This window comes from Erithacus rubecula (assembly GCF_903797595.1).
Source record: "Erithacus rubecula genome assembly, chromosome: 29".
Lineage (NCBI taxonomy): Eukaryota > Metazoa > Chordata > Aves > Passeriformes > Muscicapidae > Erithacus > Erithacus rubecula.
Genome location: NC_136681.1, coordinates 1,243,475 through 1,259,146, shown reverse-complemented (window position 1 = coordinate 1,259,146; position 15,672 = coordinate 1,243,475). Strand labels below are relative to the sequence as shown.

The following is a 15,672-nucleotide window of genomic DNA, read 5'->3' as shown; positions in this document are numbered from 1 at the left end:
ACCCCTCTGCCTCCCCAGCGCTGCTTGCTTTGTCTATATAAAATAAAGCAATCTAAGTTTTGCTAAATATCAAGACTTGTGTTTCTCATTTATAACACAGTCATTCCCTATTATGATGTAATTTCCCCCCAACACGATCCCAGTCGCACCCAATTCCACCCACTGTCACCAAAACTTCAGAAAAAACAAAACCCCTCCAACAACAGTTTTAAAGGTAGAGAGTTAATACATTATTTTACTATTTGGCCAGGATGTTGTAGCCAGGAATCATGTAATTCACCGGCAGCCTGGTGTGCAGAGAGAATAATTCCATGACAGTCCGTTTTCAGTAAATTTTTCAGATCTTTTATACAGTTAATACTCATAGAAATCAATTGGATCCATGTTCATTATTCTCAAGTTGCAAATATTCAGTTCCTTGTATTTGGTCTCCTGTTGTATCTGTGTTCTTCCCTTCTGATGTTAATTAGACCTTCATTCACAAATTTTCTTATCAGTCTTATCCGAGGAGATGTCTGCAACTCTGCCAGAAGCAGAATCTGGGGCAGATTTTCCTCGTGGCCACTGATACTCTGTTAATGGCCACTAATGGCCCTTGATCTATTGAGCTGCTCCCAGTATGTTGATGTGTGTAGTTCATCTGACCTCACCTGGTGCAACAATGCCCTGGAAAGAAACTTTAAAGTGTTTTTTAGGGCAAAGGCAAACAAAACCTCTTGATTAAATTTATACAAAAATTTTTAAACCTTTTCCAACACCGCTTGGGTCCAGTGTGCTCCCAGTTCTCCCAGTTGCCCCTAGCATAGCCCCAGTAACTCCCAGTATGATGGCAGTCTCTCCCAGCAGGGCTCCAGTCCCTCAGTATCATCCCAGCTTTTCCCCCAGCCCATTCCCACTTAGGTCCTAGTCACCACCCCTATGGTCTCAGACACTCCCAGTATATCTCAGTTGCCCTGAACAATTTCATAGTCATTCCCAGGCACTCACAATTACCTCAGCGTGGTTCACTTGCCCACAGTTTCATCCCAGTTGCTCTCAGTTCTCCCAATGTGTGCACAGTTGCCTCCCAGCATGGGCCCAGTAGCTCCCAATAGTCCCCATTCAGGGTACAGTCACAAGAAACCAATGCCCACACCCCACTGACCACACCCACTGGCCACACCACCTGACCACAACCCCAATCACCACCGAACTGACACCACCTAATAACCTGAGAGAAATGTCACATTTGTCTTTACAAACAAGCTGTAGATCTGTTGGTAGATAAAGTTAGCACAGAGAGATAAAAGAAACAATGAGAGGCATTCCACTGATTGATGAATGGGAAAAGAGATTTGCCTTTACAAACTGTAGGTTTGCTGGTAAATGAAATTGGGTATCAGAAGATGCAAGAAGCAAGGACTGGGAGGGGTGGGGGGGTGGAACTATGAACTCTATAAGAATTAAAAATTAAAAGGGAGGGTTATATATTAGAGGGGAATCTTAGGTGTCAGGCATTCCAGGAAGTCTGTGCCTCTCGAGTACCTCAGCCAATGGGGAAAGAGAGAGGGAAAAGCGGCCAGGAAATTAGGATAAAAGGAGGCTGTGTCCTCCAAAAATTTGAGAGATCCCGGGGGAATGCCCCATGGCCTCTCCCTTTATTTGAATAAAGCAGAAAGGACTCCTCTGTCTCCTTTTTGGACATAAACTTCTGGTGTTTGTGGATTAATTTTCCTTACACACCCACTAACTATGCCAAAGAACACATCCACTGACCATACCCCACCGACAACCCCAGTGACAACCCTTAGTGACCACACCCCATTCACCACCCCACTGACCACAAACACTGTCCATACCCACTGCCCACACCAACTTACCAAACCCCAGTGACCACACCCAACTGACCACTCCCAATGACCACCTCCACTGACCACACTCCATTGACAAATCAGCTGACTATACCCCCACAGACCACCCCCACTGACAAAACCAACAACCACACCCCTGACTACCCAACTGACCACCCTCACCTGACTACCCAACTGAGCACATTCACTGACCACACTCACCGATTGCAGCCAGTGACCACACCACTGACCACACTCACAGACCACCTCTGCTAAACACACCTCAATGACCACAGCCTGCTGACCATACCCAATGACCAACCAACTTACCACACCCACTTAAAACACCCACTGACCACACATACCACTGATCACACCCAATGCCCACAACCACTGATTGCACCCCACTGACCACACCCACTAACTGCATCCAATGACATCTATTTCCAAGACACCAATGCCCACGCCCCACTGACCACACCTACTCAGCACCCAACTAACCATACCCCTGTAGGCAGCCTGGCAGGGGTCTGTGGAGGTCTGTTGCCTCAACCTGGAAAGCTACAACCTTCCCAGAGAGAGGGTCCCACAAGGGACTGCCTTCTAAGGGGGTCTTCTGGCAGGTCTCCTAGCCACTGAATAAACCTCAACAAGCAGGCAGCCAGCGGCTGCAAGCAATCAGCTCTCAGTGATTTCAGCTCAGTGATTTCAGCTCTCTTTGCAAGGTTATCCCAGGCCGACCCAGGGGCAGAGACAGAAGTGTCGTATGGAGATTCCACAGAGATTACTTTATTCTCCAGCAGCTCTGTAGAGAGACAGATGAACAATGGCTTCCTGTGTGAACTGGACAGATTTTTGTTGGGGAAAGCAAGGGTGGTACCAAAGGGGGAAAGATCAATGGGTTACAGAAGATTACCATGGGTACTAAGGTATGGTGGGATTAGTGAAGCCTTTGGGGATAGCTCACCATGATAATGGAGGGGCATCTCCCCAGGAGGGTTGAGAAAAGCTAATCACAGTCCATTAAGGGATCCCTCCAGGGGAGAGCTGGGGCAGGCTTATCTGCTGCCACATACCCCCACTGCCTACACACTCTGACCATAACCAGAATGACCACATGCCACCTGACCACACCAACTTACCACCCTGTCACTGACCATATCCACTGCCCACCCCAATGGCTACACCCACTGACTGCACCCACTGACCACACCGACTGACCGCATGCCACTGACTACCCCCAGTAACTGCACCAACTGGCCATACCCCCACTGACCACAGCCTCTGTCCACAACCATTGACCACACCCCAAATAAAACCCAACTGAGCACACCGCTGACTACAACCACTGACCACAACCCCACTGACCACCTGCACTGACCACATTCACTGATCACACTCACTGACCACTTCCCACCGACAACACCAATCCACCACATCCATATTCAAGAAACCAAAATCAGACTGGAGACTGAGACCAAGACTGGGAACTGAACTGGTACCAGAACTGAGACCAGCACCAAGACTGGCACCAGCATCAGAACTGAGACTGAGATTGGCACTGGGAGCACTCTGGGACAAACACTGGCACCAGCACCAGCATTGGGACTGGGAACGCTCTGAGACTGAGACCAAGACCGACGCTGAGACTGAAACCGGTTCTGGCACCAGCACTGAGACTGGCACCACTATAGGATCAAGACTGAGACCAACACTGTGGAAGCTGAGACAGAGAGTGCTGTGGATTTAATTAGCATTTGCAGTTTGATAACCAGGATGCCTTGCCAAAAACAAACAGAAGTTTGAGGATTACAAGAAGATTGGATCAAAACTGGTGAGAGGAAAGAAGATTGAATTAAGTAAGTAGAAATGTAAAGTTTGTCTGAGTGATGTTTAACCCAATGAATGTAGTAAAAAATTTCTGCCTTGCTAAAAATGATGTATAAGCAAATATTCACAATAAATTTTAATTCTGATCACGAGACAGTAATCTCTGTCTCTCCCTCAATCATCGATAAAATCTCCTGGGACTTGCACTAAGACTGGCATCAGAACGGAGTCCAAGACCAAGACTGGGACCAGAATCAACACTGAAACCAAGACTTGCACCTCTTCAAGACTGGCACTGGACTTGGACCAAGACCGAGACCAAAACCACCCCCACAACTGGAACTGGAACCAAGACTGAGACCAAGATGGACTCTGGGACTGGCCAGGACTGCTCTGGGACTGGGACCAGCACCAGCACTGGCACTGGGAGAACGCCGGGACTGAGACTGAGAGTGGCACCAGCACCAGAACTGAGACTGGCACCGCTCCAGGACCAGGCCTGAGATTGATATTGGCACTCTGGAACCAGCACTGGCATCGGTACCAGCAGTGGGACTGGGACCACTCTGAAGCTGAGACAGAGACCAAGGCCAAGACCAAAATTGAGACCATGACCAAGACTGAAACCAGAACCAGCACTGGCACCGAGACTGGCACTGCTATAGGACCAAGAATGAGACCATGGCCAGCACCACTCTGGGATCGAGATTCAGACCAGGACTGGAATAAGCACCAGGAGCGCTCCAGGACTGCTCCAAGCATGAGACCAAGACCAGGACTGGGATCAGGATGGAGACCAGAGGTATCACTCCAGCTCCCTTTTTTTTATTTTTTTCCCCCTTTCTACAGAAAATAAAAAGAATGATTTCTACAGAAAAAAAAAAGAATCTAATAAAGGATTAAATTTTCAGTGTGTCTCCTGCTGTGAAGTTCTACCTATGTTTTTTTTCGATCCTACAATTTGTCATGGCTTTCGTAGCAACATCAAGAAGAAAGCAAATGAGAAGAAAACAGATGATCAGAATGCTTGTGTGTAGTGGGTTGACCCTGGCTGGATGCCAGACACTCAAGCCACTCTATCATTCGTCTTTGCAACCACATAGAGAAGAGAAGATATGAAGGGATCATGAGATGAGATGGACTGGGAGAGACTGCTCATCAAATACTGTCATGGGCCAAAAAGACTCAGCTTATGGAAACTAATTGAATTTACTACTAACAAAATCAGTACAGGATAATTAGAAGCAAAATAGATCTTTAAAACACCTTTCCCCAACTCACTTCTAGATTTGACCTTTAACAAAACTTTAAGGTGTCCCTACTCAAACAGAAAATTACAGACAGGCAACACAACTATAACTAAAACTTATGCTGGCTCTTGGCCCATGGCCCAACTCTCCACTGGGCCCTTGGGGTCAGTCCCACTAACTGAACCCCTTTCCATACACCTATGCCTTGCCCTCCAGCAGGACTGTGAGCACCCTTGTCAATGCAGACAGGGTCTATTTTAATCTATTTTTTCTATCAACCTTACTAATCTATGAAATATTTCTGTGCATGGTATTTTGTTTATTTGTAAATTATGTCACATCTGTTGAGAGCTGGAAAATAATACCATCCATCTTTGACATAGCAAATCTTGGGTTTAGGAGCAGGCATGGACTGTGGTTTCTTTCTTGCTAGACATGCTGGCTTGTTTAGATTGAGCTGAACTGAACTGAAATCCTGCAAATCTGGAAAATGACTGGTGGACATGGCTGTGATATCCTTAAAAGTCCTTTTTTTAATTTTTTTTTTTTTTTTATTCTATGATGGTTGGTAAATACCTTCTTCCTTAAGCTGTGTACTGTCAATAATGGACATAGAAAATAACATAATAATGCATGTTTTAAACACTTCATAGTTTTCTTGTGAAATTTTATTGAAGTATCTCCTGTCTAAAACCCCCTCAATACCAAATCAGCAGGTGAACTGCTGAGCACAACTTACTGCACAGCCACAGCTCATGTTTCTGCATTGGACGTGGCTGTTTGTTCTTCTGCACATGTATCAAACACAACAAATGGAAAGGCTGCTTACAGATGAAAGAGCCTTGTTTAGTGTAGCCTGGACTTTGGAAAGAAGGTAGCTGTTAGATCAATACCCAGCAAACCGCTTACAGTTTTCTTTTTGTGACTGCTCTCTGGTGATTTTGGCCTGGCTTCTTTAGGAGGTTCAATTTTCATTTAGAAATGGCATGAGAACACTTTGTGTGCTCCCGTGGAGCCAGAGCTGTCACAAGACAGATGGAGCTGGGACAAATGGCACATTGATTTTGATCTCAACAAGAAGCCACCTGAGCTCCTCACAACAACAACCCCACAGACAGGTAATGGATCCATTAAAATTAACTCATCACAAAGCCTTTAACTTGAAACTCTGACAAATAGAGCTTGTTCAGTTCTGCCATGGAGGAAGGGAGTTTGAAGACAAAGATGTTTAGCGAGTAGATCTACTCACAGCACAACTGTTTGTACTCTAGCAAATGAAGTCTTAGGATGTAAACCCTCATCCATACTCCGGTTTTACCCCTCCATTTACCCAAATTCTTGGTCTTAATTCCTGTGTAAGTAGGAAAATATGACATGGAAGTGTAGATCTTCCTTTTCTTCTTGAGCTTGTAACCTCATCTTCTCCCACAAAAAGGAACAAAGCGGAAATTTGTTATGAAACTGTACTTTGGAAATTTTGCCCTGTGTTTATTTTCACCCAGAAGTATCTGAGATTCACTGGAATATTTACAAGCCATAAATAATTGATTTATTGTCATTGCTAGAATCTTTCATGTTTTACAACTTTTCTGCTGCACAAGAACCCTGCACAACTCTTGCCCCATGTACTTCTCCAGTGCTTCTTGCAGAGAAGTGTTTTGGGAAGCAGTCAGGATGAGTGCCATGTTCACGTGTGGTTTATGGGGTCCACAGGACAGGGAATTGTCTTTGCAGTGGGCACTGGCTGTTATTCCAACATCTTCATCATTTATTCTACTGGAGTCTGTGAGAAAGGTTGTTCTTTGCTATAGAGATTTTTAGTTGCCATCTTTTTATTTCAAACAGCCAAAAGTTTTCCATCTCACAGATTTCTGATGCTGGTTTTTCCGTCCCAGTCTGTTGTTGGCCCCACAAAGCTGCTTCTTACATTCTGCAGACCCCACACACTGGTGCTATGCTGGAAGATCTGTGGTGCTCCACAGCAGCCCAATACTCAGAGATAGGCCAAGAGCAGCTCCAGAAGCTCCAAGGGATTCTGACAGATGAATTTTGTTTCTCAGGAAAGCAGAGCCAGTTCTGAAGGTGAAGGGTCTCACCCTACACCCACCTTTGCACAGCAGCAGCTGTCCCATGCTTTGTTGAAGGCACATGTGTGACACTCTTCATTCAGCACAATACTTTTGGAAGTAAAAATATTTGTTGAAATTAGTGTTGTTAGCACTGGCTTAGTGTAACAATCAGTCCGAAGTTTTCTCTGATCTGCCTCACGACCATTATCAGGGACTGGGACCTGAGACTGCACCACTTGCCCTGGCCCGGAGCTCCGGCCTGGCCCAGGTGGATGCTTGCGGGCCAAGGGCTGTTTGTAGCTGTGCCTGGTGCTTGTCATGGTGCTGCAGGGTGCTGGTTATTGCACCCTGTCCCTGCTCCTGCATCATGGGGCTACATCTCCACACACAATAGTCCGTAAATCTCCCACCTTTTGACCAGAGGCCACTCGCTTTGGAAAAGGACTATAAAAAGTGACTTTCCCCAAACTGACTTGGAGATCCTTTTCTCCCCAATGGATTGAAGACACGTCTCATCTCGTCTTGTTGGATGGCCACGAGAATGCGCCCCATCTGTTGGTAGCTATATCCCATCCTTCACTCTCTCTCTATCGCTAAACTTGATTGTTAGCGCACAATAAACTGCATTACTGCTTTCTGCTAAACAAATCTGAGTCTCTTGCCTTTTGTCTTTTGCACCCTGCGGTTGAACGAACCATCACGACTCCTGCTCGGGTTGAGCAGATCATGACACTTAGTCAGTCTTATAAAGCTCTTTTAAAAAATCAGCCTGGGCATAAATTGTTTTGGTTTTTTTTAGTTGAGTTTTTTTGGTTCTTTGCTTTGGTGCTCAGAGATAATGGAGGAAGGGGTAGATTTTCTGTTCAATTTGCCTGTCAGTGTGCATAGAGTGAGGAAAGAAGAACAGGTTTTCTCCAGCTGGCTCAGGAGCTCTAAAAGCAATTGTGTGATGTCCCTAATGAGGGGGTGGGGGGCACTGCTACCAACCAGGGTTGTCCCCACCTGTCCCCTCTTCACCACAGTGTTGTGTAGATCTAGAGTCTTATACCTCAGCCTGATGGTGCAAAAATCCCTCCAACATCCCTCAGTTTGCAAAATAAAGGCTTTGTGCTTATTAATATGAAAAGATGTATGGGTGGACCCCAGTCAGTACTCGAATCTAAATAATTGACCCAGCCTCGAGCTGCTCTTAAGACTAATTTGATCAAAGGGACTGAAGCTCTGGTGACTACAAACCTTCTAGTAAAACAAACACAGGAACTATGAGAATGTTGGTGACAAAAGCAGAGTTGAACCTTTGAGGCAACCTCACTGCCACCTCCCCCCACCCTTTTATTTTTAATTTATTTAATGTTCTGAGTGCCAGTCCTTGCATGAAATGGGCTCTCAGCAATGAGCTGCTGGGGTTCCTTGGCATCTCCCTTTATGCTCCCAGTGCTTCTGGTCTTCTTTGGCTGGGAAACCTGTCCATCGTGCACTCTGTGTCCTGTCATTCCAATGCACAGCCCTTTCCTGCTGCTTGGCATAGAAATATTCTGAGTATTTTATTGGATAACTTACATCTTGCATTTCATGACATTAAATTGTGTTAATCAGACTCTGTCTTATCATGAGTTCTTGGAACACACTTTCAAGTCTTCCAGCTGTAGCCAAGGGAAGCTGTTTCTGTCTTCCATGACAAAATTGGCAGAATTTTTGCAAAGACAGCCCTTTAAAAAGGACTTGTTGCATGCATTAACATCCAAGGGGTTGCTTCCAAAGACAGATGAAAAACCCATGAACAAACAGCAATCAACCAAACAACATATTAAAAACAAGTACTTTATTTTAGCTCTTGCTTTTAGTATTTTCCAAGCTGGCCTCCTCTTCCACTGCAGTGTTTTAGTTTGGATAGGAAAACAGAATTTACACACAATGGATATATTAAAGCTAAATGGATATATTAAAGTTCTCTATTGTGAAATACAGAGTCCCATTTCATAGTCATCATCATTTATTTTCTGTTTACTTTGTTTTCAGAAAGATGAGAACTGTATCTCAGAGCCCCTGGCTAGTTTGGTGCCATAGCCACTGACTACCTTCCTTTCTAATTATCTATCTGTTCTGTAGTTCCTTTGCCCATTTGTTGCTCTTTGATCTCTCCCTCCTTCAGCTGATTTTTATAGTTTTCTGGATTTGCGGGGGTATTTGTATTGGTTCTGACTTTTTCTTGGTGGTTGTTTTATTTGCTGGGTCACAGTTTTGATTTTATTATTTGGTTGGGGATTTTTTCCAGTTAACAGAAGGAATCAGCTTGTGATTTGTACTGGAAAGTTTTGAAGACAGGTGTTGCACTTGTTTTGTTTCTTAAAGTCATCTCAGACACAGCTCTGCAAGGCCCCGCGACTTTGAGGACTGTGGGCTGTCAGACAGCAAAATGTGCATGAATGGGAAACATGTAGTTCCTATCTCCATTACACACGGCAAAATATAGAGTGTTTGGAATGGAACAAATTCTAGCCTTTATTTTGCATGGGTGTTTTTTTAATTTGGTTTGGGGTTTTTGCTGCCATGCAATTAAATTGTGTCAGATAAGTGAACTTGGTTCTTCCAGGTTGGAGTGTGCAAGGATAATTGCTTAGCTCGTGCATGCACCAGGGTACGCACATGACTGTCATCCATAGCCAGTCTCTGTCTACAAAGAGAATAGGAAGCCGCAGATCTGAGGAACTCAGGGATTAGGGGGCAAAGAGACCAAATCCCTAATTTATATCAGTTACTTTACACATGTATTTGCTGCTGATATAATTTTATATTCCTGCCCAGAGCTGGAAAAAAAAGAATCCTGGCAGTTTGCTTTAGCTATGAAGAGACTCTTTTCAACAGGTTCCAGCTCTGCTCCTTCTTTGGATTAAAAACAAAGCAAAACTCTTCTGTTGGTCACATCAAACCAACGCAGGTTTACTCAGTCTGTGAAAGACAAAAGAGTGCAAAAATTATTTCATTTTATCGTGCTTACAATCTTCTAATTCAGCCATGGGATAATTATGTCACAATTCACTATATCAAATAACTGAAAAAAGCACTGGAAAAATATTTTAGAACTAAGTTTAAAAAAAGTGAACTTATTTCATAAACAAAACCATGTAGTAAAAAATATAGTAATTTAAACTTCTCAAAGCCCTTTGATAATGGAGCCCTGCACCCCAGTCACATGCAGTGCTGCTGTCCCTTTGAGCCCAGAGCTGCCAAGGGTCAGGGCTGGGATGAGTCTTCACCCAAAACTGGCTCCAAGACTGACTGGGAATCAACCCAGAACAGGGCTCTCACACAGAGCAAAGTCTCAAGGCCTCAAATCTCCATCACGTTGGATTTGTTTTAACACAGAACTGAAGCAAATTTGTTCATCCTGTAACATTACTGTTACTGTGAAACTTTACATTAACTACTAAATAATCACATTCTTATCCTGAAATGCATTGCCAAGTACTGCTGTGAACTTGCTCTGCCTCTGCCCACTGCTCCTGGGGCTGCTCTTGGCCACGCAGCCTCAGGGGTAGCCAGCATTGGCTGCAGCCCCAGCAGCTCCCCAAGACAAGGCCCAGCAATTAAGTGGCCAATTAAAGCACTGGGCAGCAGCAGAACCCTCAGCAGAGTTATTTCAAAAAACATGGATTTGCCACAACTCCACAGCAGCATGACTATGAGCCAGGCTACCAATGCTATGAGCAGAGTTTCAAGAAAACTGCGGAGAAAAATCAGCAACTGACCGTCTCATCTCATAGAGCTTCTGAATCCCAAAATAGCAGCAGATCAGAACAACTGGAGCAACGAAGACTGTCACTACTGTGCCTATCATGCAGGACCTGCGCACATCCTGGGGGCAGATAATTCTCTGAAGGCGCACTGGATCCTGAGCATATATTCCTGTTTCAGTGATAACATCTGTGGGAGCAATGGAGAGTGTGAGCCCGTGCTGTGCTCCACTGCTGAGCTGACAGCTTGCTGGATACAGCCAGGATGTTCTCTGTTTCCCCGAGATCTGGGGCCTGGGGCACCCTGGCCCCCCTTGGCACAGGCTGTGCCACCAACAAAGCCCAGAAGGCCGGGAGGAGACCCCGGGGGCAGCGCAGCTGCTTGGGCAGTTGCTCCTTCCAGGGACCCAGGCCCAACCCATCCCTGAGCAGCCACTGCCAGCCCTGACCCCGTGCCCTGTGACAGCTGCCCCAAAGGGACAGAGGCAGGTCGTGTCAGGACACCCTGGAGCCCCTGCTCTCCTCCTCTGCCCTTTCACTGTCGTGGGCACCCCTTGCAGCCCCTCCCAGGTTTCGGGAGGTGTCTCCCACAGAGGGACCCCATCAGGACAGCTCAGCCTGGCTGAGCCTGGCACAGCAATCACCTTCTGTGGCACTGTCTGGCATGTCCTCCCTTCGTGTACAAGGGGCTGGCATGGAGCCAGTGCTTCCTCCAGGAAGTGCTGCCTTCGGCAAGGCCTTTTGGTCCATCTCTGGAGAAAGGAAGAGGAGCAGCTGGATCAGATGGAACCATTCCCCATTGGGGAAGGGGGCATGTTCAGTAATACTTGCCTAAGACATGGATAAGGACAAGGAAAATGCCAGGGGTTTTGGAGCTGCTCCAGGACCCACCCTTCTCCAAACACACACCCCTCCTGATCTACTCTCAGACAAGGAAATTTCAGGGGATCTCAGGGTGTGCATGGCCCATGGAGCACTTTGGGCTCCCTGTCAGCTGATGCCAAATGCCTTCCTGAGAGGCTGGGGAGAAGCTGCAGCCAGGCCAGGCTGGGAAACAGCCCTGCAGGGTGTGACAGCAGCAGCAGGGCAGCGAGGCTGCCATGGATCTCTTCCCGCTGTGACGGGCACGGCATGTCCAGATGTGCACAGAAAGCTCCCAGCTACTGAGTCTTAGGAGAAGGCTGAGGGAAATGCACCCACCATGGCGTCTCTCCACATCACTCAGTGTCTTGTCCACGTGTTTGGATGCCTCCAGGAACTTACTGTCTCCTTTAGGTTTGTTCCTCCCTGTCAGATGACCTTAGGAAGAAGTATTTCAGTTTTCCCATTAATGGATCCCACAAAAGCAGTGTTCAGCCTGTACGGTCAGCAGGGACACACTACTTACCCCTGCGATGGGAGTTGGCCCTGTGTGCAGCATCCAGCAAAGCACCTTGAAAAGTCCTTCTTGCAGACACACCTGTAACTCAACAGCCACAGAAGCTTCTGTCACCTGGTTCTTGGCAGATTGGCAATGATTATTCTCTGAAGGGATGTTGAGAAATTACCTGCAGAAGCTCCCATGGGTTCCAAACCATCTTCCATCCCAGCTGCTGAAGAAGCCTTCCCAGAATGCTCACCTAGAAAGAAGCAGAGATAAGAACCATTTTCATGGTGTGCTGGGATCCCCTTCTGCCTTAGGGAACTGGGCACTGCAAAGAGTCAGGTAAGGCTGTGGGAGCCAGATGTGAATGGACATGGCCAGGACTGCTGAGGGACCTGAGGAGCTCTGGGCTGGCTCTGGTCACTGCACACTCTTTGCAGGTTCTCTGCAACATCTGTTGCAGGGAGGCAGCAGAGATGGCAGCTCAAGGCTCAGCCGGGCTCAGGCCCAGAGGCACAACAATTACCTCCTCTGACTGAGGTCAATGAGCCAATGCTTCCTCTGGGAAACTCAGGCTTCAGCACAGTCTCGCCTTCCATCTCTGGAGAAAGGAAAAGGGACAGCTAGATCAGATGGAGCTGTTCTCCACCTGGGAGGTGCCATCTTCAGGAGGCAATACTTGTCAAAGACATTGGTAAGGATCAGGAAAAAGGCCAGGTTTTCGGGGCCAGATAGGGCCTCCCTCCTCCAGTCAGCTGCCCCTCCTGCTATGCTGAGAGACCAGGAAATTTTGGGAGATCTAAGGTTGTGCATGGCCCATGGTGCAGATAGGGTTCCCTGTCAGCTGATGCCAAATGCCTTCCTGAGAGGCTGGGGAGAAGCTGCAGCCATGCCAGGCTGGGAAACAGCCCTGCAGGGTGTGACAGCAGCAGCAGGGCAGCAAGACTGCCATGGATCCCTTCCCGCTGTGCCGGGAACGGCATGTCCAGATGTGCACAGAAAGCTCCCAGCTACTGAGTCTCAGGAGAAGGCTGAGGGAAATGCACCCACCACGGTGTCTCTCCAGATCCCCCAGCATCTTGTCCAGAAGTTTGGATTCCTCCAGGAACTTACTGTCTTCTTTAGGTTTGTTCTTCCCTCTCGGCAGACCTTAACAGAAAGCATTACTATTGCAGAAGAAAGGATTCCACGAAAGCAGTGTTCAGCCTGTGCGGTCAGCAGAGACACACTACTCACCCCTGCGATGGGAGCTAGGCTTGTGTGGAGCAACCAGCCAAGTACCTTGAAAAGTCCTCCTTGCAGACACACCTGTAACTCAACAGCCACAGAAGCTTCTGTCACCTGATTTCTGCCAGGTTGTCAAAGATTATTCTTTGGTGGGACACTGAGAATATACCTGCAGGAGGCTCCGGAGATTGCAAAACTTCATGTAGCCATGCTGCTGAAGAAGCCTTCCTAGAATGCTCTCCTAGAAAGGTGCAGAGATGAGAACCATTTTCATGGTGTGCTGGGATCCCCTTCTGCCTTAGGGAACTGGGCACTGCAAGGGGGTTGGGTGAGGCTGTGGGAGCCAGATGTGAATGGACATGGCCAAAGCTGCTGAGGGACCTGGGGAGCTCTATGGTGGCTCTGGTCACTCTCCACACTCTTTCCATACCCTGTGCAACAACCCTGGAGGGGCCAGCACCCAGGGCCCGTGGGGCTTCTGTCAGTCCCCAAGAGGAAACCCTACCTACATCCATGGGGAAAACTGCAGCAGGCAGTGCCACAACTATCCCTCCCAATCTCTCTCCCTCCTTCTGCTGGGCCAGCTCCTCCAGCCCAAGGGGATAGAGGCAGGCCCTCTCAGGACACCCTGGAGCCCTGCTCTACCCCTCTGCCCTTTCCCCACCATGGGCACCCCTTGCAGCCCCTCCTAGATTTTGGGCTGTGTCTCCCACAGAGGGGACCCCAGCAGGACTGCTCAGTACCTCAGTGCCCTGAGCCTGCTCAGGATAATTCCTCTGGGCTGTGCAGCTCTTGTCTGGACTGTGCCCACACTGCCAAGCAGCAGAGATGGCAGCTCAAGGTTCAGCAGGGCTCAGGCCCAGAGGCACAATAATTACCTGCTGTGACTGGCATCGCTTCCCCTCCTGCAGCAGAGGCTGACACAGAACCACTGCTTCCTCCGGGAAACTCAGCCTTCAGCACAGTCTTTCCTTTCATCACTGGAGGAAGGGACAACTGGATCAGATGGAACCGTTCCCCATTGGGGATGTGACATCTTCAGGAGGCAATACTTGTCAAAGACATTGGTAAGGATCAGGAAATAATACAAATTTTTCAGATTGGCCGGAGCCCTTCCTTCTCTAAACATCTGCCCTTTCTGATCTACCCCAAGACCAGGAAATTGCAGGGGATCTCAGGGCCTGCATGGCCCCTGGGACACTTTGGACTCCCTGTCAGCTGATGCCAAATGCCTTCTGCAGAGGCTGGGTAGAAGCTGCAGCCAGACCAGGCTGGGAAACAGCCCTGAAGGGTGTGACAGCAGCAGTGGAGCAGCGAGGCTGCAATAGATCCCTTCCCACCATGCTGCGCACGGCCTGTCCAGATGTGCAGCCTCCGGCTGCTGAGTCTCAGGAGAAGGCTGAGGGAAATGCACCCACCACGGTGTCTCTCCAGATCCCCCAGCATCTTGTCCAGAAGTTTGGATGCCTCCAGGGATTTCTTGTCTCCTACATCTTCGTTCTTCCATCCAGCAGCACCTTAATGGAAAGCAGTTCCATTTCTCCTTCAGGCTGCAGTGGCAATGAGTGCAGTGAGTGCTCCACGGCACACCCCCAGCTCTGCCTTCTGCTCAGGAGCAGGGGCAGAGGGAACACGTGCCTGCAATGGCCCACACTGGGATGGAAGGAGCCCCTTGTGGGGCAGTCAGAGGAGAAAGGACTCCCTGGAGCTGCCAGGAGCTTTGAACCCAGCCCCGGGGCCAGGACCAGGGCTGGGCAGTGGCAGCAGCTCAGGCTGCCTGGGGCCAGCAAAGGAGCCACACAAGGTACAGCTCTGGGGCACGGCCCTGGGCCCTTCCCTTCCCTCCCTGCTTTTCTCCATGGCTGCACAGAGCACACAGAAGGAGACACTGGCATTGCACGTGGGAAGAGGATTGACAGCTAAATGCTCCTTCCTCCCACTGACAGTGATCCTGTGGGATCACTCAGGGCTCCAGAAGGGAGCAGGGCAAGGGTTCCAGAATCCCTCAACCCTGAAAATGTGTAAAGGGAAACATCACAGGAGTGAGTTCTTTCCACAGTGGCACAGATTATTCTGTCAGGAAAGACGCATTGAGAACTTGCCTTTACCATGCTCTGGAATCTCCCAACTGTCATACACCAGCTTTTCTAAGTTACCCGTGTCACGATCCCAACCTAGAAAGGTGCAGAGATGAGAACCATTTTCATGGTGTGCTGGGATCCCCTTCTGCCTTAGGGAACTGGGCACTGCAAGGGGGTTGGGTGAGGCTGTGGGAGCCAGATGTGAATGGACATGGCCAAAGCTGCTGAGGGACCTGGGGAGCTCTATGGTGGCTCTGGTCACTCTCCACACTCTTTCCATACCCTGTTC

General features: G+C 48.2%; 2 protein-coding genes across 3 annotated transcripts in view; one reads left to right on the top strand and one right to left on the bottom strand.

Moving 5' to 3' along the window:
• Positions 1–15,672, top strand: part of STARD7 (StAR related lipid transfer domain containing 7) — a gene marked incomplete at its 3' end in the record, with an annotated part of 234,570 nt that overhangs the window by 131,790 nt on the left and 87,108 nt on the right. The gene's annotated exons all lie outside the window — the stretch shown is intronic.
• Positions 9,750–15,670, bottom strand: LOC306813454 (uncharacterized protein). Of its 2 annotated transcripts, XM_079328917.1 has the most exons (8): positions 14,721–15,670; positions 14,181–14,282; positions 13,472–13,543; positions 13,312–13,383; positions 11,913–12,011; positions 11,357–11,464; positions 10,728–10,902; positions 9,750–9,927 (listed from the first exon to the last, which is right to left on the bottom strand). In XM_079328917.1, exons 1-8 carry the CDS (start codon positions 14,746–14,748, stop codon positions 9,903–9,905), a joined length of 681 nt encoding a protein of 226 aa, XP_079185043.1. In that variant the 5' UTR covers positions 14,749–15,670; the 3' UTR covers positions 9,750–9,902. The 2 variants fall into 2 exon arrangements, with proteins under 2 accessions (XP_079185043.1, XP_079185044.1); XM_079328918.1 differs by lacking the exons at positions 13,312–13,383; positions 13,472–13,543; positions 14,181–14,282; positions 14,721–15,670 and adding exons at positions 12,100–12,171; positions 12,260–12,516.